At 46.4% G+C, this 23726-nt stretch overlaps 1 protein-coding gene and 1 long non-coding RNA gene across 3 annotated transcripts in view; one reads left to right on the top strand and one right to left on the bottom strand.

Moving 5' to 3' along the window:
- Nucleotides 1–13253, bottom strand: part of AACS (acetoacetyl-CoA synthetase) — a 52134-nt gene extending 38881 nt beyond the window's left edge. The window contains exons 1-4 of one of the 2 annotated variants that reach the window (XM_057491328.1): nucleotides 12984–13253; nucleotides 6389–6492; nucleotides 5241–5361; nucleotides 1498–1611 (exon numbers count right to left, since the gene is read on the bottom strand). In XM_057491328.1, coding sequence (XP_057347311.1) covers nucleotides 1498–1611; nucleotides 5241–5361; nucleotides 6389–6492; nucleotides 12984–13116 — 472 coding nt within the window. In that variant the 5' untranslated portion in view covers nucleotides 13117–13253. The remainder of the gene's footprint in view (nucleotides 1–1497; nucleotides 1612–5240; nucleotides 5362–6388; nucleotides 6493–12983) is intronic. The other variant, XM_036921802.2, reaches the window with a different exon arrangement.
- Nucleotides 13254–16731: 3478 nt separating this feature from the next.
- On the top strand, nucleotides 16732–20096 carry LOC118930468 (uncharacterized). The gene is made up of 5 exons (XR_005032077.2): nucleotides 16732–16841; nucleotides 17152–17269; nucleotides 17805–17880; nucleotides 18277–18408; nucleotides 18937–20096. It is a non-coding gene; the product is annotated as an uncharacterized LOC118930468 (long non-coding RNA).
- Nucleotides 20097–23726: the final 3630 nt, after the last annotated feature.

The raw sequence follows: 23726 nt of genomic DNA on the forward strand, positions 1-23726 counted from the left end.
AAGAGGACCAGATGCCAACAAGCAGGCGGCCTAGCCTTGGGGGCTTCCTTGAGTGTCTGTGGAGGGAGCTGTGGCGACGAGGGGGACACCTAAGGCAGAGAGGAGCCCCATGCAGGGCCTGCTGACCCGCTCCAGGCCCCCATAACCAGCAAGGGTGGCGGGAGCCAGAGACTGAGCAGGAGGTGGACGCCATCATGAGCCACAGGGACTGGTGCCATGAGCACAGCCTTACAGCCCAAGGAAAAGAAAGCCCTCCTCTTTGGTATAAGAACAAAATCTGATTTCTAATCACATAGCTGTGGGCCCAGAAAAGACTCTGAATGACCAGATACTTCAGCCACCCTCTACCACCCTGTTTAAAGTTGAAGAAGCTCAAGGTCCAGGGAGGTGAGATTCCTTATCCAAACCCAGCCAGTCCACACAGTGCCATGCAATAAAATCTCATGACTCTGGGAACCCAGTGCCCTGCAATGCTGCTAAACAAATTCATACCAGGGAGGCCTAAGTGGGAGAAACCACAAAGTAAGAAAGACCAGGTGGTGATCCCGAGAGGCCACGTGGCAGAGAAGCTACCAGCTGGGTGCCAGGCACTGGGCCAGTGGCTTTCTGATTGCCATCAGCTGTTGTGTATGGAACAATTACCGCCCATCAGTTTAACAAATTTGTGATGAAGTGTTCTGGCTGTGATATGCCATGCCTCTCTATAAAGTAATGCTTATTTATTACCTTCAGAAGCTGAGTATGTCCACTTATATGAACAACCACATGCACTGAAATTATCTACATTGTTTAAATCAACCCCGATTTTAAATGATATGCTTTTCAAATTAAAAAAAAGATTGATTAGTTTCTCCTCTGAGCCTTGATTTCCCATCTGGGAAATGGGTAGGCTGATGGCTGTGCACAGGAGGAAGTCATCCAGGTGAGTCTCTGCACTAGTAAAATCTCCTCTGCTGTGTTCCAGAGATTGGGAATCGGTCTACAATTGTGCCAGCACAAATGGCAAAAATTGTAGCGTGAAACATCACCCATGGAAATCCCTCAGGAAAGCGCTGCTGGCGGTGAACAGAGGAGCTCCCAGGAGGTGCAGCCCCCCAGTGTCCCCTTGGCCTGGGGAGGGATCGCTGTCTCTAATCCAGCACCTGATGAACCACCTGGCTTGCGTTTCAGGACGCATTTAAGGATGTTTCTGTGAATATTGGGCTCCCAGTCTGCACACGTGGAGGGGCTCAAGCAGGGAGAGGCCCTGGGGCAGGGGCCGGGGACCCTCATGGCCCAACACACTGTCACGGGGCCACACAGAGATCCTGACCGCCCACTTCCAATGACCCTTCTTCAAGTCCTTTTTGCCATCCAGCTTCATGCGGAGCTGAAGTACTACACGGCTGTATGGAATCTGACCCACTCCACTTTACTCAAAAGTCGTCTTGACCTTCCAAGCTGTTCACCCTGCCCTGGGCTCCTCTGCCAAACCACAGCAAGCACCAAACTACTTACCGACCACTCGGTCGCCTTTTTTCACACCCATTTTCCTCATTGCTGCTGCAAACAAAGCCACTTCTTGCCGCAACTCTTCGAAAGTCACCTTCACAATTTCCTCCTTGCCTTCCCCTGGGGAGAGAAAAAGGCAGACTGTATAGAGACCATCCTGAAAAGAGAGGTTCTGAATCACAGACACAGAGGAAACCTCGCACCTGTTTCAGTGCAGGTTAGAACGAGTGCCCAGAAAGCAAGCAAGGTGCAAATTTACTCAACTTTCCTTAGACTGTGTGAAAGTCAGCTGGTGAAATGCCCCCACAGAATATGCCACTTAAAGATTTTTTTACTATGGGGAATGCTTTTATTAAGTGAAGAATCCTTTGATTTGGATTATGACTTTTTTTTTACCTTTTCATTTTAAATTATGATAGATACCCAGGAAGCTGTGAAGATGGTCCATAGGTCCCTGTACCTGCACCAGGCTTCCTCTGCTGGAGATACCCTGCACAACTCTAGGACAATGTCAAAGCCAGGACACTGACACTGATACAGTATGTGGTTGTCATTGTACAGCATTTCGTGTAGCCACCACATCAAGATCCAGACCATTTCCATGGCCACAGATGTCTCCCTCCTGCTACTAGCTACCCCCACCCCCAAGCAACCCTGCTCCCTAGCACCACTAATCTGCTCATCTCTCTAATCTTTCCTTTCAAGAACGTTATGTAAATGCAGTCATGCAGATGGCCTTGTGAGACTGGCTTTTTCACTCAGTGCAATGCCCTTAAGATTCACCCAAGTTGTATGTATCAAGAATCCATTCCTCCTTCCTGCTGAGTAGTATCCACCTTTGGTTTGGTTTTGATATGCTTTTATTCAGACTCTAAAGGCAAGGCAAGCTCACTGTAGAAAACTCTGATACTGCAAAGGAAATATGTAAGAAAATAAAATTATCAACCTATCAAAGAAATATACCTTACAACAGTGAAGTACTGATTTTCACCTAATAGATGGTAATAATGAAAAAGGATGGTGTGACAGCCAGCCTCCACCATGGCCCCCAAGGGCCCCTGCCCCTGGCATCCATGCACACATGTAGATGCTCCCACATGCATGAAGGGACCTGAGCTGGGCAACTGATAGGATACTGTGGAAACAACAGCAGCTTCTGAGCCTTTGCCACAAAAGACACTGCAGCTTCCACCTGGCTCGCTCCAAGGGAACCAGCTGCCGTGTTGTAAGGATGCCCATGCAGCCCAGGGAGGGGCCCACATGGTGAGAAACTGAGGTCTCCTGCCAACAGCCATGGGAGTGTACCCTCCTGGATGTAGACCTGCCAGCCTCAGGCAAGCCTTCAGATGACTGCAGCCCCCGCCAACATCCTCACCTCAACTTCACGAGAGACGCCCAAGCCAGAACCACCCAGCGATGCCATATGCAACCCACAGAAACTGTGATATAATAAAAGTTTGTTTTAAGCCATGTTTGTGGATAATTTGCTACACGGCAATTAAAAACTAATACAACGAAGACTTGATATTGCTTAGGTGTAGGGAAATTATTTTAATGTACTTCTACAGGAAAGATATTAATCTTTGGGCCATTATCTTTGATACAAATATTTTATCCCTGATTGTTAATTGCTTTTCAGTTCTACAACATGAAGTATCTCTTTTCCAAAGCGAAAAAGCATCCTGACTTCCCTTAGGTATAAATTTAGCTTTTCCTATTTGATTAAAGTTACTATGCCCACAGTTCTTTTCTCAGCTCACTGGGTAGCCTTTACCTCTTCCATATTTCTGCCCCAGATAATTTTCTATCCTATAAAAATACTAAGTAACCTGAAATCTGCTGCTCAAAGACAAAATGTGCTGCACAAGGAGCCATTCTGAGAACTTAAACACTGGCAGGGTTAATGCATTAATGCATATTGTTTTTACTCCATTCTTTGGAGCATGGAGGCCACTTTGTGCACACTTTGTTTTTAGAGGGCACCTCATGCCCTCACCCAGGATTACGCATAGGTAGGATACATTCTGCTGAGGATACCTGAGTTGCCACAAAGCAGGACTTCCCAAGCATCTGCCCACAGCTGGGGGAGTAAGAACAAATCAGAAACATGGAGAAAATGAAGCACAATTATTTTAAAGTCCCCAAGACAATAAATAGCCAATTTAGGACCCTGCTTAAGAGAGATATCCTATTTGTGAACTACACTTGATCCCTGGATTGAAGGCACTTATTCCCACTGCAAATACAAGGACAGGAGAGCTCATTAAAAGGAGTTCAAGTGTTTAAAAGGCAAGGGATGGCAAGGGTGGGGAGGAGGACAGCCAGGAGGGAGAAGCGTGAGACACAGCAGACCTGGGATTTACCACCATACCTCCTGAACCCCCACTCAAGACAGAGCTGAGCTTAAGAAAAAAGGGCCTGGGTTCAGCCATCAAGTTCAGTCCTACCCCAGCCACCTGGAAGACTGGCTCATTTATCACTAGTGATTAGGTATATTATTAATTTCCAGGTTTGTTTTGTTTCACTGTTTTTAAGAAGATTCACGTTTGACCTCACCCACTTTCCAGTGGGAGAAACCAGGCAGTATGCAGACTAGGAAAAGGAGACAAACATGAGACCCAGTGTTCTAGCTCTCTAGGGTTACAGAAGGCACCAACGTGCTGGTGTCCCAGAGGTTTACAGAGGCATCATCATGCCCAGAAGACAGGCCTTTGAAAGGTGCTCATGGGTGAACAGATGTGGTCCATCAATGAGGCCCTGATGCATGAACATATGATGCTAAGTTTAAAAAGCCAGAAGAAAAGCCACACACTATAGGATTCCTTTCATAGGAAATGTCCAGGAAGGGCAAAGCCATAGAAACTGCCAGAGGCTGAGAGGGGAGATGAGGAGTGACTGCTCTGGGTGGGGGGTTTCCTTTGGTGATGACAGAAATGTTGTGGTACTAGGTAGATGACCATCACACAACCCCATAAATATACTAAAACCAATGATGTGTGTACTTAAAAGGGGTAGACTTTATGTCACGTGACTGACAGCCCAGTTGAAGATAGAAAGATCCCCTTAGTTGTCTTACACAACTGGCACATTACTGAAATACTGGTGAGCCAAGCAGGACCTCAAAGAGACAGTTGCACTCCCATATTCATAGCAGCACTCTTCTACCTCACAAAAAGAGGCAGAAGCAACTCAAATGCCCATTAGCAGATGAATGGATAAAGAAAATGTGTTCTATCCATACAAAGGAATATTATACAGCCTTTAAAAAGGAGGAAATTCTGACCCCTGCTATAACATGGATGAACCCTGAAGACATTATGCTGAGTGAAATGAGCCAGCCACAAACAACAAATACTATCTGATTCTACTCACATGAAGTATTTAAAGTAGTCAAATCATAGAAACAAAAAGTAGAAGCAGGGAAGGGAAGGGGAGAGGAAATTAGTGTTTACTGGATAAAGTTTTGGTTCTGCGAGATGTAAAAGTTCTAGAGATCATTTGCACAACAATGTGAATACACTTGGCACTACTGAACTGTACACTTAAAAATGGTTAAGATGGTAAGTTTAATGTCACGTTTTTTACCACAATAAAAACAGAAACAGAAAAGGAAAGGTGCCAAGATAGTGTCTGCAAAGCACCTAGTGCAGTTTCTGAATGCTTCAGAGCCTCTCCCGGCACATGTGCCTGTGTGTAAGTGGCATCTAGAATGTGGAGAGAGGAAAACCCATGGAGTTATTAGGACTCACTTGCAACGTAAAGGGCAACCCTGTCATTCTCTTTGTGCCGCAGGAGGTTCTCTGCATAGTTTAGACGACTGCCTTTGAACCACTCAGGGACATCTGCAATCCCTTTTGATGTGTCCACGACCTGTACAGAATGACAGCATACACGAGATCTATACCTCAAATAAATAACAGCGATTCTGCTTCCCAGGGAGCCAGCTAACTTGCTGGTCCAATGCATCATTTAATCATTTCATAGCCAGAACACTGAATCCATCTAAAGGCTTGAAATGGAAAACAGAAATTAGTGCCCTATAGGTAATAAAATGGTATTTTATACTTGAAAGTTGCTGAGAATAGACATGAAGCATTCTCACCAAGCACAAGAAAAGTTATCTATGTGAGGTAATGAGTGCATTAATTCCATTATTTATCTGTACATCAAAGCATCTTGTATACTTTAAATGTTTACATTTGTCAATTATTCCTCAACAAAGTTACAACAAAAAGTAATGTCAGTAGAAAAGACCATCCCCACTAATTTACTCTTTCAACAAATATTTATTAAGCACTTACTTTATGAACAATGCTGAAAATAGAAAGTAAGACAAACGTGCCCCCCAACCCCCACCCCATGATCCAGGCTCTGACTGGACAGTGGAAACGAGGACATCAAAAAACTATAGGGCCTACGTGCACCTCCCCACCACAATTTTCCAGACCCCTCACCTCCTTCCTCCAGAAGCTGGAACCTTGATTTTCTTCCCACATGCCTATAAATAAACCGTTCAGAATGATACACCCCATAATGAAACCACAATACTACAGAACTACATACTTAAAGATGGTTAAGATGGTAAGTTTTATGTTATATGTATTTTACCAGTTAAATTTTTTTTAATAAAACAAAAACAAAACGATGCCCTACTACTTAGGGTGGCTCAAGTCTCCAGGACAGGGCCGGGGTCCACACACATCAAAGGACCAGAGGTTGCAGACTCTCCACGGGGTTGGTGACCCCAGTACAAACTCTGCCAATTATCTAGAACAATGACTTTTTCCCGCTAATGTGGGATTTCAGAAGAATATATGATTCAGTATTCCCAAAAACTGACCCTTCTTTTTAGAACATAACCATAAAAAGATAATGCATAAGCAGATTCTCTACTTACCTCATCATACATACGTGAAAAGACAATTCCACTGAATTTCCAGAACTCTGCCCAGAAGTCTGAATATGATTCAACTGACCAATGATATAAGTCATCGTAATTGTCTAAAAACAAAATAAAATGGCACGTGGCTCAGATAAATCTTAGAAGGAAAGTCTTAGAAGTTCGATAATAAGATGCACACACCTGGGGAGTTACAGGTGTGCCTAAGAGGTTCAAAGGCATCTGATGGGAAATGGTCTGGGTGAGGGGGAGAATCTTAATTTTTATTAGAGCAAACCCACCACTGCTAGTTCCCAAAAGGAAGAAAAGCAATGAAGTAGTGATTTTATATCTTAACCATGTCCAAGAACTGGACTCTGAAGCTAGAAACCCTGAGTTCAAATCTTGGCTTGGCCATTTATTAGATGGGTGACCTCAGCTTAGGCAAGCTACTTAAGCATGCTGTGTCTCAGTTTCCCCATCTGTAAAATGGAGTGACTAACCACATCCCCTCTTTATAGCGTTACTGTGAGGATTTAAAAGAGCACATGCAGAAAATACTTAGAACAGCGCATTGGACGTAAGCAGAGCTACATTAAGAGCTTGCTATTATTACACCATACAAACTTAGGAATCATACAGTGAATAGAGCTGTAAACCCAGAAATTCAAAACTGGAAGCCTGATGAATTCTCATGCCAGTACAATGTGCCAGGGTAGATTATTCATTTAGATTTCTTACAAAAGTATAAAAGGTTGTAAGGTAAAAAGTTTCCCTCCCTCTTGCCCCACAACCACCTAACTTTTCTTGCCAAGGAACAACCTGTTGAAGAGATTTCCTTGAGTCTTTCCAGAGATTTTATGCATAAGTAAATAACTCCCTGTTTCCACTCTGACACAAACAGAAGCATGCTCTTCACACCAGGTTCTAATCCTGGGGTCTTGGGAAAGTCCCATACCCTCTAAAAGCCTTTTTAATCTCAAGATATTTTCAACAGGATACATGTTCATATGCCAGTGTTCCAAGGATATTCTACCAGGCGGAAGACGACAGGGTGTCAGGAGTGGAAAACCTGGCATAATACAATGGCTGAGCTGAATTCTGTCACTGACCTCCATCCACTAAACACGGAGCATCTCACTGTTTCCAGTCCTGGGAGAGGGTGCACAGAGGGGAGGAGACACAACGATCCCTGCCCATTGGCAGCGCCCCTTTATGACATCCGGTAACTGTCCTGTCACGCTGGCCCCAGGAGCCGGCGGAAAACAGTCACTGAGAACCAGGGGAGCTGGAGGGGCTGCCGGAAGACGACTGGCCCTCACGTCAAGGGCAGGCTTAGGACACTGGCGGGAAGCCAAGAGCCCCGTAAAGAGAGCTGGAGTGAGTGGGTCTGTGGCAGGGATGGAGAAAGATGGACTCAAATGAAGTGCCAAGAGTCAGCCTGGAGGTCGCACAGCCATGATGAGTGCTCAGGGGCTTTCGGGCTCTAAGCTCAAGAAAGAAGGGGAACCTGGTTCATAGCAAAGAGACTGGCACCCCCTGCAAGCCCCACGAGAACCTCACCCCAGCCCCACCCTACCTATTCAAGCCATGGACTAAGTCAACTGAGCACGCAGGGAAAATGCCAGACATAGTGTGTCTGGAAAGCTGGGACCAGCCCTGACTCTAGAGACTGTGCTTAGGGACCTCAGGCAGGCCGCTTTGCCTCTGGACTTAGCTTTCCTCATGTGCTACCTGGAAATGGACTGGAGACATCCATGGAGCTCCCATGAGAGTGAAGCATGAACCCCGCGCCCAGGGCCAGGCCACGTGACCTGCATCGGTCTCGGCTCTGTCGCTCACTAGACAACCAAGGCGGGGTACTTTGGCTGAGCCTCAGCATACCCACCTGCAAAATGGGGATAACAACAGTGACTCCTTTATAACGCTATTGGGAGCTCAGGAAGCACCTTACTTAGACTGAGTAGGCTCAGGTCCTGCTACCCTGTCTAACTGGTGGGTCTTGGACAAGTAATCTTCCCTGTGCCTCAGCCTCTTCCTCTATAAAAGTAAGATAATGGTACTTGTTACAGGGTCACTGTGAGGTCTGAATGACTCAAAACATGTATAGCACTGAGAAGAGTAACAGAGAAAAAGTACTGGAACGTGTTAGCCACTGTCATCACACTGTCCCTCTGTAGGAGGCAGACACATGATAGCTACCTGATAATGCAGGTGAGCTAAGACATGGGCTGTGGAGATACATGCAAACATTAACGGTCCTCAGTCCAGAAGGAGAGTACAGCCAAGCCTGGGCATGCTCTGGGAGAGCCAGCCTGATGAGGGGCAATCCCACTAGAAAAGCAGGCCCTGTGGCTCCTTCGCTGTCCCATATTTTTTTAAACCACCTTGGCCCTCACACATTGCAGAGTTCTGCCACCATGAACTCCTTCCAGCTGATACATGAGGTGGTCCAGGCTTGAAATTGAGACCTTTGCTCCCAAGTCCATCACAAAGTTAGGCACCAACGCAGCCCTGAGGAAGAGGTAAGCCCACCTGCCCACCTGGGGAGGGAGCACCCCCACAGCACCCAAATGGTCTGAGGACCCTAGGGGACGGTGGAGAAACAGATGGACTCTGTGGGAAGCCCTTCCACTGTCGACAAGTCATGGAACACGATTCTTCAGGTGAGCAGGGGCTGCTCACGCGCTCCTTGCCTCCAGAGGCCATAACCGGAAGCCCAGAAGACCACCCACAGGCATGTTTGGTTCAGTCTGCACAACATCCTAAAGAAACTGAACTACCTGCCAACATATTAAAATCACAGTTTTCAAGTGAAATTTGGTATTTCTGGCTTCTCCTGGGACAAGAGAGTATCTGACGGTGGTAGGCAGCCAATGACCCTCACGTCCTGGCATTTGTGTTGTCTGCTCCCCACCTTGAGCAGGGCTGAGCTGCATAACCAGTAGGATGTTATGGAAATGACCCAGCATGACTTCTGCAGCTTCCACCTCTCTCTTGGATACCCGGTGTGGGAGAAGCCAGTGGCCTGGTGTCAGGCTTCAAGCAGCACTGACTCACTGCCATGTGAGCAATCCACCTGGGAGGTGACTCCTCCAGCCCCATCAAGCCTTCCAACGACAGCAGCCCCGGCCGACAGCTGGAAGGCAGCCTCGTGAAAGACCAAGAACGGCCCAGCTAAGCTACTCCCAGATGCCTGACCCACAGAAACTCAGAGGCTAAATGTTTATCACTGTTTTAGGTTGCTGTTTTGTGGTGATTTGTTATACAGCAATAGGTAACTAATGCACTGTCACACCCCACAGCAACAGTCAGCCAGAGCTGAGTGACAGCTGCCCCACCAGGCCCTTCACACGCATGCAAGAGGCACTGATTCTGGAAACAAACCCAGCTCCACTACTCACAACCATGAGGTCTCCACCAACTTGGAGCTTGTTTTCCCAGCTGGGGAACAGGATAAAGGCAGTACCTCGTTGGCCAGGTTATTGAGGACTAAGTTAGTTAATGCATGTATGTATCTGAATGGAGCCGAGCATACAGAAAGCATCCACTAAATGTGAACTATTAATAATATCTCTGTCACCTGCCTGGTCCCTGTAGGCTTCTGAGTACACAAGCCCTTCTTTTCACTCACCTACTGTGAGAATTTTTACCTTCAAATCTCAGCTCAAGATTTTATCAGCCCTTCTGAAAAGTGAAAAACATTCTGAGAGACCTGCATCCAGGGAAGTGCCCAGGGGGCGGGCAGCACACTGCCCCACCAAGGACGCACATGGCACTCACTTGTGGCTGCTCTCTTCACATGAGCTTTCTCCCTTCAATTTAACTTGAGCTATTTGAGAACAGAGACTGAGACCTCTATTTGTTGGCAAACTCTATCCCAGCTGCTTGCATACAGACATGATCTGCAGCTTGTGGTATAGAGAGACACTTGGCACAGTCCTCCAAAAAACACATACTTTAACGCAGGTGTCCCTCCCCCAATTACAGAGGGCTGCTACTTGCAGCATGTGCCCTAGGCCTTTCAAAAGAGGCCTCGCATCACATGCACATACACCAGGCTGGAGCTGCAGGCTGCTCCCAGGTGTGAGGAGTCTGCATCCAGAGGACCACTGGGTGTGCAGGGAGTCTTCAGATGAGCTCTGCTATGAGTGACACAAACCAACCAACCTATGGCTCTGGTAGTAGAAAAGAGTATGTAACCACCATGGCCCTGCACCTCCTGAATTTCAGGGATGGAAACTTCACACTGACCTTGGTCTGGGGAGACAGGCTCATGGGGAGGCAGTCAGGCTGGGAAACACCCTCCATCCATCCATCCTCAGGGCTGGAGCCCTGTAGGATGTGTGCCTTCCTCTCTGTACATCCAGACAGCAGCATTGCTCAACACTGTATACCAGCTGCACACAAGTCACCATTGGGAGCGGAAAAGACACAAGTTCAAGGGCACTGTCTTTAAGCAATAAGAATACTCAGAAATAAATGAAAAGGCAAGGCAGGATGAAAGTACAAATCAGTCACTGGGAAGAGCAGCCAAAAGGAGAAAATATTCAAAAAAAATAATCAAAGAGAAGGCAGCATCTGAGTTGGATCTTAAAGCCCCAAACCTCCAGGGCCAGGCCTATGGAAAGGAGAAAAGCAGCTTAGATCAAACATCAGGATTGAAAGAAAAGACAAAGACAAAAATCAAGGTCTAAATCACCCCCAGAGCAAGAGAAATCCCACTCCACTCAGCCAACTGCCACCACATGGGGACGCAGACCCAGCATCACACACCTTGAGGTTTTCAAAAGCAGTTGGCTTTTCCAAAAAAGTCTGGCCTTTCCCATGCAACCTCCCAGGGTGTGAGCCTCCCAAACTGGTCCAATCAGGCCACGAGTCCACAAGCTTTGAAGGATGGAGAGGTGTCAAGTGGACTGGGAGGTACCAGTGGAAGTACTCAGTAACCTCCAGGGTCAGCTGCAGGTGAGTATGGGGCATGCTCATCTCCTGCTACCCTCACACCCACCCAGTGAACAAATCCTCTCATTATGCTCATTTTACAGATGAGGAAAGAGGCTTAGGGAGATCTGGTGACGTCCTCCTGATCGCTCAGGTAGGAAAAGGTGGAACCAGTTGAAAACCCAGGTAGATTAAGATCAGTCTCATGCACCTCCCAGTGCTACCCTATGTGACATCATTTCTAAAGCGTCGGGCTAGACAAGCTCCGGGAGAGCAGTGCTATGTCAACAGCTGGCAGAGGAAAGAGATGGGATGTAGGCAGGGCAGCAGTTCCACTCCTGGCTCTTCTTAGGAGTTAAGTCTGTTCTGTCCCCATACAACACACTTTAATGTACCAACTACTACTACCACCACCAACTACTGGGCTTCCAGAGTAATAAGCCACACCTGTCTCCATAGTGCGAGCAGGAGTCGGGGAGAGAACGGAGCTGGGAAGGGGCTCAGGGCAAGCTGACGCCCACCCTGCTGTGGAAGGCTTAGAAGCTACCAGGTGGCACTGTTTGCAGTTCCACGGTCAACAAGAAGCCATTGTGAGCCTCTGAGCCGAGGAGTGACAAAGTCAGATCTGTGCCTCAAGAGGTTCTGGTAAAGCAAGCTGGGGCGGGGCGGAAGCAGGAAAACACCAGCATTCAGGGAACAGGAATGAGGACCCCAGCAAAGCGGGGGTATGAGGAGGCAGTGCTGTGAGATGGGCTCCCCCAGGCAAGGCAGATGACTTCTCTCCATTTCTGTGAGGATGACTGAGGACAGTAATGCCACCAACACAAACTCAGGAGCCCAGGGAGGTAGCTGAGGGCTAAGACGGGGAGGCAAAGGCCATGCAGAGCTGCAAACCCCTGAGCCGTGAGGGTCCAGCAGGTAGGTGGACAAGACAGCTGGCGGCGGAGGAAAGCATGGCTTCTCACCCAGATAAGGGGCGTTCCTCTGCCCAACCCGCACCCAGCCAGGTGTTCTGAGGGCCAGGGTGTTGGCAGGAAGGAGGGCCCCTGACTAGGTTCTCTCTGGGGCTGGCAGTGAAAACATAAGGGGAGGGAGTTCCACCCCAAGCCCGAAAGCAACTGCCTAACTGTCCTTCTCCCAGGTGTCCAGAACTCCATGCTGGCCTTGCAGCACGGTCAACCTGGGGCACGAGCACAGGACAGCACAAGGTACTACTGGCTGGCAAGTGACACCCACAATCAAAGTAGAAAAGCACTCTGTCCGAGGGGCTGTTGAGCAAGACCCCAAGGAGCACTTCCTTCACAAGTAGGAAGCCTAGCAAAGGAGCTCTCTGTCCACAAGGGTTCCAAGGCTACCCTCCCAGGGAGATAGATGCTGCAGTCCGGCACCCCAAAAGCAGAGGAGGTGACGCCCGGAAAAGACAAGGAGGCAAAACCCCATAGTCATAAGTGCCCCACCCCCTGGAGAGGGGCCCCAATGTCCAGTGGTTCCTCCAACCCCCCAGGAGAGGGCAAATGGAAATAGGAGACCATTCTTACAACGAGGGGGCACCCTGAGAGCAACGCCGGGCAGAGGTGGTGTCCCGGTCCGCAGGAGGAGAGCCCCTCGGACCCCTGCCGGGAGCCCCAGGACCGGAGGCCCCGGCGCCGGGGAGGTGGGGTGCCACACTCACCCAGCGCTATACCGCAGGCAGCGCCCACAGCCGCGCGGAAGCGGTCCATCTGCGTGTTCTTCTTGCTGTCAGGCTCCCACATCACCTGGCACTCCAGGATCTCGTCTCGCCCGGCCCGCAGTTCCTGGGACATGGCTGCGGCGGGGCGGCGGCGGCGACGGCGGCGGGACGAGACGGCAGCGGCCGGCGGTGGCGTGGGCAGCGGGGAGCAGGACTGAGAACAACCAGAGCGCACCTACGAGACACCCCGCCCCCCGCTTGGGCACCGCCCCGCCCGCGTGTAACCCTCCGCGGGCCGCGCTCGCAAATGAGTGCTGCCGCTGCGCCGCCGCAGACTCCGACTCGCGCACGCGCGTTGGTGCCGGGCTCCCTGCCCTTACCTGCGCGTGAAGGGGTTAAAGCGGCGCAGGAGCGGGACGTAGGAGGCAGCTGGCCCAGGCTAGTGTTCATTCATTCTCTTGATTTGCTCCTCCTTCAGGTGTTTACTGAGCGCCGCCTGGTACCAGGCTTGTTGCCGGGCTTAGCGAATACGGCAGTGGACAAAGCAAAATTTCTGCCCTTTGTCAACGGGAGATAAGGGCCAGGGACAGGTGTAGGGAGAAATGGAGACTGACAACAAATAAATGCATCCTGTATATGTCACTTATCGTAAAATACATAGTATACCAATGAGCATCGTATCATACATACTAGAGTAACACATATACAATTTATATAATAAAAGGCATTACGTGCTACGGAAAGAAGAAATCAGGGGAAGGTAGAAAATGTGGCTGGAAGCGTGTTTCTATTTAAATAGGATTATCAAGGAGTGTCCCATGGAAAAGGTGACTTCTACTCAGTATCTGGGGGAAGTTTCCAGGCAGAGGGAACAAAGGGTGCTGAGGCCCTGGGGCAGGAGAGTATTGGATTAGAGACCTATCGGGAGGCCCATATCTTTGACTTGAGACACCTGGGGTAGAAGATGAGGTTAGTGAAGGACGTGGAGGCAGCTTAGCTGGTTCTTGGAGACCTTGGAAGACTTTTACCCTGGGTTACATAAGGCCATTGGAAGGTTTTGAGCAGAAGAGGGACATGCTCTGACTGTAATTAAAATAGGAATCCTTCTGGAAGCTGGGTTGAGAATAGTCTTCAGGGAGCAAGGGGTTCAGCAGGAAGACCAGTTACAGTGATGTTGCAACTATTGAAGTGGCTGGACCACGTGGTAGGTTTGAAAATGGAAAGAAAAATGGGACTTGGGCTCTATATGGAGGTTTACTTACTGTGCTCCTACTGTACATTGGTGCTGTGCTAGGGGCTTTCCTGTATTCCTTATAATTTGTTCTCACAGCCACCCAATCAGCTTCCCTCCAAGGACAGTCTTTTGCAGTGTTCAACTTTCATGAAGCAACCTCCCACCTCGACCACTCAATTTTAAACAGCTTCCATCTCCAGTCACCACCAATAAACATCGATTCTAACTTAAGGCAGGGTGCTTGCCATAAACATGATGTCCAGAACAGCCCCTTCCCTGAACTCCTAGTTGAGGGGGGCCAGCTCTAGTTCTTTGTCTCCCAGGTCTCCCCTTTATGAAGGTTTGAGCCCGTGTCGACCCAAAAACTTCATCTTTGAGGGTTTCATGTATTTCTGTTCATTGCTTTGACATTAGAATATAAATTCCATGGGAGCAAAATCCTCGTCTGAGTGGTTCACTTTAGGGTGTCCAGAGCTGATCCTCAGTGGGAGCTCACAAAACATTCATTTACTCAGAAACGCCTAGCGAGTGCTTGCTGTGGTCTAGGCAAGGGGGTTCTGCTGTGAAAAGCATAGACCCTGCCCTCCGGGGGCACAGAAATCCAGGGCTGACCAATTCTCATGGAGAGGACAGAGAGCTGGATTTATACATCTGACAGCTACTTGATTCATTCTTAATTCCTTCTGTTCGTCCCACACAACCACGCACAGCACCTGTAGGAGAACCCAAAAGAGAGGGAAGCTACCCTGAAAATACTGGGTACTTTGTCCTCACCACCTCTTTGACGCTCTCCCAGACTCACAAGAGGCTTTGAACGTGGCTTTTCAGTCCCCACCTTGCTACTCCATATTCTTTTTAACAAGATCAGAGAGGCAGAAAAGGAAGCGATTCAGGAAAGTTCTTCCTGTTTAAAATGGGAACAGAGCTGGAAGGGCCCTTCTTAATCAACCTGAAACTGCCTGTTTTCTATGGGTTACCTCTCCTGGATCCCTGCAATCCCCATCTTCCCCTTGCAGCTGTTGCTTATTTTTCATTTAAGGATTCATATTGATACTACTTTTACCCTACACTCCAGATCTGTGCTTCCTCATCCTATTTCAGATGCTTCAAAAAAATTGTAAAGGATATGGAAATTTGCCAGGCCAAATACACTTACACTTTTATCAAGGACTGACCTCCCCATCATTTCTTTGGAATTTGCCCTGCCTCTTCCTCCATGTATAAGGCAACTTACACACCTCTTTATTTCTCCCACAGTGGCATGTATTGTTAGGTTTTCTATGTTTCAAAGTTCTCGCTGTTATACAGTTGACCATTAACCAATATAATAAAGTATGCAAACATGTCAAATCTTCTGGAATACATTGAAAGCAGTTTAAATGGAAAGGCATGAGTATTTGGAATAGCAAGGAGCTTACCCTGGGAAAAAAAGGCCCAAACTAATGGTCTGGTGGAGGAGTAGCTTCCACAGTTGAGGTGGAAGTCAGGACTATCTCAGGAGAGTCCACGTGATTCTGACCATATGAATCTCAATTTTCTCCTCTCTTCTCAAGTCCTATTTCTTCATGCACATAGAAACAAGCACCACAGTGCTAAGGTACAGCAAGTGTCTGTCTTAAGGAAAGACCTGGAAAAGAAAATAACATGGTAGACACTGATGGCTGCTCTCCCACTAAGACTGCCACAAAATTCCAACTTTGGAGCCTCTCCTGGGATTGTATCCAACCGAACGGATTGTATCTGGTCTTAAATTGACTTCTAGAAAATTTCATCATGTCTTAAATGAACTTTTCTTTTAATGAGCATTTTATAACAAAATAAAATGAGAAATTGCTGTAACTGGAATAAATATGCCCTAATGTAATTGAATAAAATGCATTTTTGTCTATTTTATTGATTAATGCACACCAAATTTGAAATAAATTGCATTTAAAAATGTGTTCTTGGATGTTCTTCAATGTATCTTGAGAAATTCAGAAGTATTGAAATACTCCTGTTTCAGTTAAAACAATCTGTCAGTAAATTTCACTGATTTGGTCATTCGAAAACCAGTATATTCCAACCCAAGTCAAACTTCATCTTTAGGAGAGATGTCTATGCCAGAAAAAGATAAGAGAATGACATTCACTCTTTAAAGAAAGTTTGGGCGCTGGGTTGCTGTTCACGCCCCAGGGCAAGGCACCCGCCAGGATGGGAGTGAGTTACCAGTATGCCTCTGTTATTTTTGTTAAGTAGCTGAAAGGCAATTGAGAACACAGAGACTTTCTCTAGCAATTTTATAGGCCTTACATGTAAACGGACCACATAATTGCGTAAAAGAATCTGTGCGTCCACACAGCCCTTGGGAATTCTTTGCACACCCCTTAGCGATTAACATGTCGCAATTTAAATGCCCTCTAGTCTAAGCCAGTCACAGCGCTCCTTTTTCTCCTTTGCCACTGACTGGCCCCGGGTTTCCACGTGGCCTAATTCTGGCCAATGAGACCAAAGGGGCATGTGATGAAGGCCTCGGGAGGGAGCCGTAACAGGCATTTGCGACCCTGACCTGTTGCTGAAGAAAGCCCATTAACAGAATGGCGGGACAGAACTGGGGAAAGCCTAGATCCTCTCACTGAGCTGCCAGAGTAAGCCCTGGACTAGCCCTGGGCTTCAGTGGGAATAAGCAGTAACTGTCATAACTTGCTGCCGAAAACATTCTAACTAAACAGTCACCAAAGGTCATTTCACTTGTGCTTTCCCTTGGAGGACCTTCGGGCCACTTTGGTACCCTTATCACACGTGATGAAGGCATACCTGATCTGGCAGATCCTGAGACTGCAGGCCCGGTCTAAAGATAGAAAACCATCAGTAATAACTAGGGAGGGTCAGAACCCACTCACCTACCCCGCAAGCCAGAGCCCTTTGTCACAGCTCCTGTTTCTCAGGGTTCCACAGAACAGGGAGGATAAGAACTGGAAATTCTCCACCTTAATGAACTGAAGCATCCAGCCCAGAGCTCATCTTTGGGAAGAATCTTCCAGACAGAGGACATAACAAGGGCAAAAGCCCTGAGGTATGCTTGGCACAGTCACATGGTAGTGGCCATACAGGGTCTTAGGGGCCTGTAGGGTAACTTTATTCAAAGTGTGATTAGAAGCCATTTGGAAGTTTTGAGAGTGACGTGACTTACACTTTGAAAGGATTATTCTAGCTGCTGTGTGATAATAGAGTGAGTAGGGTCGGGTTTGGGGATGGCATGGAGTGCAAGCAGGGAGACCTGTTAGGGGGATATTGCAAAAGTTCACCTGGGGTATCATGGTGGCTTGAACCAGGGTGGAAAGCTGAGGATGATCTATCTACAGATCTATATACCTGTATATAACAGTAAACTTACCTAGACGTATGTCTTTAAGTATCTATATATACACACAGAGATATTTGGAAGGTAGACTCAAGATGTTAGAAACCAGTACTTGGAAACCAGATGAGATGGGAGCAAATTCTGGCTTAAAATTGACTGTCCTCACGTCATAACCAAAGGAATAATGAGTGGGACTAAAAGGAGAGACCGGAAGGGGCAAGAAGCTGACATACTTCCATTTCTACAGCTACTCGCACAACAGGCTCTACCAGGCCAGTCAAGAAGAAAGATGAAGTGGTGATTCCAACTGGAGACTCGGGCAAGTTCCCAAAGTTTATCAGGCCATTCTGGTTCCAGCCTGTTTCCCAGCGCTTCCCAGGAGGTGGAGCACACAGTAGCAACTCTATAAATACTTGTGGGAAGATTGAAGATACGGTTCAGAATTTGTCTCATCTATACTGGGTATTTCTTTTGGACATTTTGGACAGCTTAAGTTTTTCTTTTATTTTTATTAGAGTTCTTTTATTTGTATTCATGATTCTTTGGGTTTTTTTTTTTTTTTTAATTTCTTAGTATGTCACGCGAGAGTTTGTTTGCTGGAGGGATCCTTAGAAGCAGGAGCTTTCCCTAAAAAGGTTGCCCAACTCTGCTCACTTCTCCGCTCCGCAAGATAGCTTCCTTCCCTCCTTCCCCAGGTTATCCGCCCGCCGCCGGGCCAGAAGGCCTCCCGCCGGGCCAGAAGGGCTCTCGCAGCGCCGGCGGAAGGATCCGGCAACAAGTACGCATCACACGCGGCTCACACGCTGATTGGCCTGCGGAGAGCTGGCCCCACATCAGGCCGCCGCGCCGCTGTGAGTTGCGCTTGTGCCCCAACCAATTGCAAAGCGCTCCGGTGCGGGGGCGTACCCCTGACCAATCGTCGAGGACCCAGTAAAAGGCGTGCCCAATTGGAGTGGGGCAGGGGGGCGGGGTCGCCCTTCGATCTCGAAGGCCGGGCGCTGTCACGTTGACAACGTGGCGGTCCCCCGCCAGCCTGTCCTGCCCAGGCGCGGAACGCTGAGCCTTGGCCTTCCGGAGTCAGCCCCCTGCGGGGCCGAAGAAGCTATGCGTCTTAAGTGGCCGGGACCCGCCTAGCCTTTAATTTATTTGTTCAGATATTGGGATCCTGCCTGTGCAAGACGGCGCAGTGGGAGAATCAGGGAACCCGACCGAGTCCAGTCGGCAGCAAGTGAACAAATTTATCAGATAACCCAAGTTAATGAGAAGCGGACCAAAGTCATAAATAGGGTCAACGAACAGAGAGCGGCTGGGGACGGAGGTGGGGAAGGGGCTGCCTTTGACACATGGTCCCAGCTAACATTTGGGCTCTTGAACTACAGCTGTGATCCGCATCACGTGGCACATTCCCGCCATCAGCTCTACCTAACTGGGGGGCCAGCAGAGGCGCGGGGACTCGCAGCCTGTACCCCCATAAAAGCAGGTGCCTACCGGGAGATATGATGCTCTTCCTGTCCCAACTGGTCTCACGAGCTTCATTACCCCTCCTGAAGGCAAAACGGGTGTGAGGAGCTCTTTAGGGAAGGGTCAGTTCTGCCTTGGTATGAGGTCTTGAGAAACTGAGGGACCTTATGAAGGTGGCTGGGGAGGATCCCATGATGCCAACAAGCCGTGCAAGTGTTTCTGGGCAGGGCTGTGCCTTGCGGAGACCAGGTCTTCACATCACTGCAGCATGACCCACTCCTCCAGGACAGAACCGAAGGAAAATGACTCTGTCTTTAGCTTGCGGGAATTGCCTTTCAACATTCACAACATTTACAGAGCATTTCCTCTCTAAATCGTGATACACTACCCACCCAAACTCAGAGGTTGAAAGAGAGGGTCACTTAAATTTTTTTGAGTATAGGGGAAAAAATAAAAACTACTGAAGGTGGATTACACTTAAAGTCTGTTTCAAATGTTTGCATTTAATAAGGTAGTGCTTTCAGTTAATGCTAATTATTTTAATAAGTACAATGTTAGAATATATACACAGTGCAGTGCATGTAACTCAGAGAATTTCAGGATTTATTAAAGATTTTAATTCATTGCACATTTATGATAGACGGTGTGTTTAAACTTGTACGATGAATATGGTATACGTTCCAAACTATCAGTGAATCTATGACTGTAGAAATAATCATTCTTAGAAATAAGTTCTAAAGTCTAATTTGAGACCTTTGTGAAGGTGGGAGCCAGAGCCAAATTAAATAAATATAAAAATATGTAAATATGACAAAACACCCTAAAGTAAAAGACAAAAAAGACACTCCAGTCATGTAACTCTAGACATGAAAAGATAACCTGAGCTTACAACTTCAGGCTCTCATAGGGCTGCATACTGATCCATCCCCTTGTCTGTCATTTTCTCCAGTTCTTTTATTTTAAATATTTTCTCAACATAGAGCTATGGATAGAATATTTATGTGCTGTTTATATATGAATTCTCAGCTTTCAAAAATCAGCTCTTTTAAATGATGGTATTATTTTTTTACCAATACTATAAACAGAGACCTCCAATCATTGAACTGAAACACTTCCAGAAGAATTTTGACACAGAAAATAAGTGTAAGAGAGGCAGGACTTTATTGTCACAATGCAGTGAAAATTTTTCCCTGTAAGTCTGACAGGACACAAAATGGAGTGGGGACAGTGAGGGAAGGAAACATCATCTTAGCCTTTATCAGGCACTTTCTGACTTTCATATGGGCTTAAAACTGGTTTAACCATTTCTCCCTTCTTTAGGCTCCACTTCTAACTCCAATTGGTTGAGGCTTAGATGCCGATTACACACTCTTTTATGAGATCATCTCTTTGCAGCATTTCTTTTGCTAATTGTTAATTTTCAATTTCATGGCCTATAATTTACATTTTCCCAGTACTTTGTTGTGTGACTTAATATCTGATCACAGCAGCTTTCCAATATTTAAGTCAACTAAGAAGGAGAAATATCAGCAGTGATTGGAGGTAACTGATATTATGTCTTTAATGACTGAAAGGTTGAATGTTATAGCTGGCTAAGGGTGAATGTTTTACATGTGAGATGTGGTAGTTGAAACTTTTAAATGATAATATCCAATCCAAAACTTGCCTATTGTGAGAAAGTAATATTTAATAAGTGTTTAGAATCCACAGTTCCCATTGGACAAGAAAACAGGGCCCTGAATTTTTAATATACCCTTGAGATTCAGGAGTAGACACTTTATTTACTGGTACTGGTTTATTATAAAAGATACAATAAAGGATACAGATGAAAAAGTACATAGGGCGAGGTCCAGAAAGGGTCTTGAGTTCAGGAGCTTCTATTCACTCAGCGTGTGGATGCATTCACCAACCCAGAAGCTCTCAGCAGCCCCGTTGTTTAGAGTTTTTATGGAGAGTCTATTATACAGGCATGATTTGATTAAGTTATTGGCCATTGGTGACCAATTCGGTTCCCAATCCCTTCTCCCTCCCGAGAGGCTGATGGTTGGGGCTAAATATCCCAGCTCCCTAATCACACAGTGAGTTCTTCCAGCATTAGAACAGGCATTTGCATACATGCCTGTTTTCATTCTTGAGTGGTTATTTTGCTACTGTGAGAATTAACTGATAGCTAATGTGTGTAAGAATATTTAAACAAAAATCTTACAACCACAGACTATTTATCGTTAAAAGAACATATGGGATATGAACAGTCCCCAGGAATGGGGTGTTCTAGTTTATCTGAATTCTCTCAGACTGTTTAAGTTCAGTCGGACAATATCCACCATATTATAGATAAGTTTTCACAAATGCCTAAGGTGCCTAACTGGTTTTCTTGGTTTCACTGGAGATGGCTGGTAATTACAGGTATGCTTTGGTTAGGTAACTATATTCCTATTATGTTAATGTGTGTGCACAATTTAATTAGTCGTTTAAAACCTATCCATGCTGAAGTTACTCTACAAGAAGATATGTCAAAGAAATAATCAATCTTCCCAGGTTTTCTTCCGCCTGCTACTTCTGTAGCTTTTCTTCTTCCTACCTAATCACCACCTTTAAATAGAACTCGTGCCACATGTCGAATTTACCGAGTATCATAATTCTTCCAAGTGGTAAAGACACCTCAAGACAAATGCTGGGCATAGAAGCCACAGGGCATAAATATGCAAAGAAGTAAAAAGCTAACCTTTTCAAACGATAAGGCTTCTCTCTCACTTACCAACTTAACATTTCCCTGTATGGCCCCGGAAGATGACTGGTTAGCCAGAGACGGGTAAGATTCCTCAAGGGAGGAACAACCTAAGACAGGCACAGTCGCAGGGGGCCATCTGGTGAGAAAATGGGGAGCAGCAGAGGTGAGGCTTAGAACCTCCCCCCTCATGTTCTGAGAGAAATCTTCTGCATACATGGATGTTTATTGCCCTCGTCTAGCGCGGATCAACACATAGTCTACAGGCACACACCTGATCATCTACATTTGCTCTCTTACAACACTAAACTCTGTTTTCTACCTTTATCTCGTATCTACCTACCACTTCAGCATTTTATTAAAAATAATAATAATAGAGAAATGTGGTATCCACATATAAATTAGGTTTAAAAATCAAATGAATATTCATATTTGAACTGTGTATAGTTCATAATGCATTAACAAAACCGAAAGCTTCTGTGATGACTGCCCTTGCGCTGTTCACCATGTAACTTATTCACTATGTAAGAATTTGTACTCCATGTAAGAATTTGTTCGTTATGCATCAGAAGATTGGAGACTGACGAAAATTGGGCTTGGGGTGGATTAATGATTGTGCATTGAGTATTGACCCCCCTATACAGAGATTTGTTGTGGTTAACAACTATTTGATCAATAAATATGAGAGATGCCCTCACTATATATATATATAAACACACTTCCAATTGTAAAATAAATAAGTAACCGGGATGTAATGTATAGCATAAGGAATATAGTCAAAATATTGTAACAACTTGGTATGGTGATACCTGGTACCTAGAAATATCATGTATATAAATGTTGAGTCGCTGTGTTGTACACCTGAAACTAATGTAATGCAATGCTGTTGTCAACTACCCTTCAATAAAAAAAAAAAAAAAAAGAATATTTAAACAAATTGTTTATTGAGATTCTGTTTACATGTGTCAGAAATAAGCATTTGTTGGTTTAATTAACGCTGGCCAGCTTTCAGTTAAGGCAGGACCTATCACAAATGAATATATGTTTCAGGGGTAAAACACTGACCTTAGCAAATATTGTTCAGCGTGTGGGCGAACTGGAATTCTCACACATAGCCGGGAAACATAAAGTGGTAAAACAACTTTTGTTGCCAGGCAGTCCAATCTGGTGAAATCTCCCTGCAGGCTTGGTGAGACCTCAACCCGGGAGGGAGCTCTTGACTCTGACTGAGAAAGAATTCATGAACAGGTTCGATGAGTACAGGTAAGAGTAGAGATGAATGACAGATGCCCTGCTGGCAGCTGAGAGCAGGGAAGGGCAGAAGTAAAGAGGGAAAGTTCGCTGAACTCCTTGGTACAGGGCAAATCCTTTGCCATCTCTTTTTTTTTTTTTTTTTTTTGGTATCATTAATCTACAATTACATGAAGAACATTATGTTTACTAGGCTCCCCCCTTCACCAAGTCCCCCCCACATACACCTTCACGGTCACTGTCCTTCAGCATAAGATGCTGTAAAATCACTACTTGTCTTCTCTGCATTGCACAGCCCTCCCTGTGCCCCCCCACATTATACATGCTAATCGTAACGCCCCCTTTCTTTTTCCCCGCCCTTATCCCTCCCTTCCCACCCATCCTCCCCAGTCCCTTTCCCTTTGGTAACTATTAGTCCATTCGTGGGTTCTGTGATTCTGCTGCTGTTTTGTTCCTTCAGTTTTCCTTTGTTCTTATACTCCACATATGAGTGAAATCATTTGGTACTTGTCTTTCTCTGCCTGGCTTATTTCAGTGAGCATAATACCCTCTAGCTCCATCCATGTTGTTGCAAATGCTAGGATCTGTTTTTTTCTTATGGCTGAGTAATATTCCATTGTGTATATGTACCACATCTTCTTTATCCATTCATCTACTGATGGACATTTAGGTTGCTTCCATATCTTGGCTATTGTAAATAGTGCAGCGATAAACATAGGGGTGCATCTG

Source organism: Manis pentadactyla, chromosome 14 (genome assembly GCF_030020395.1).
Source record: "Manis pentadactyla isolate mManPen7 chromosome 14, mManPen7.hap1, whole genome shotgun sequence".
NCBI lineage: Eukaryota > Metazoa > Chordata > Mammalia > Pholidota > Manidae > Manis > Manis pentadactyla.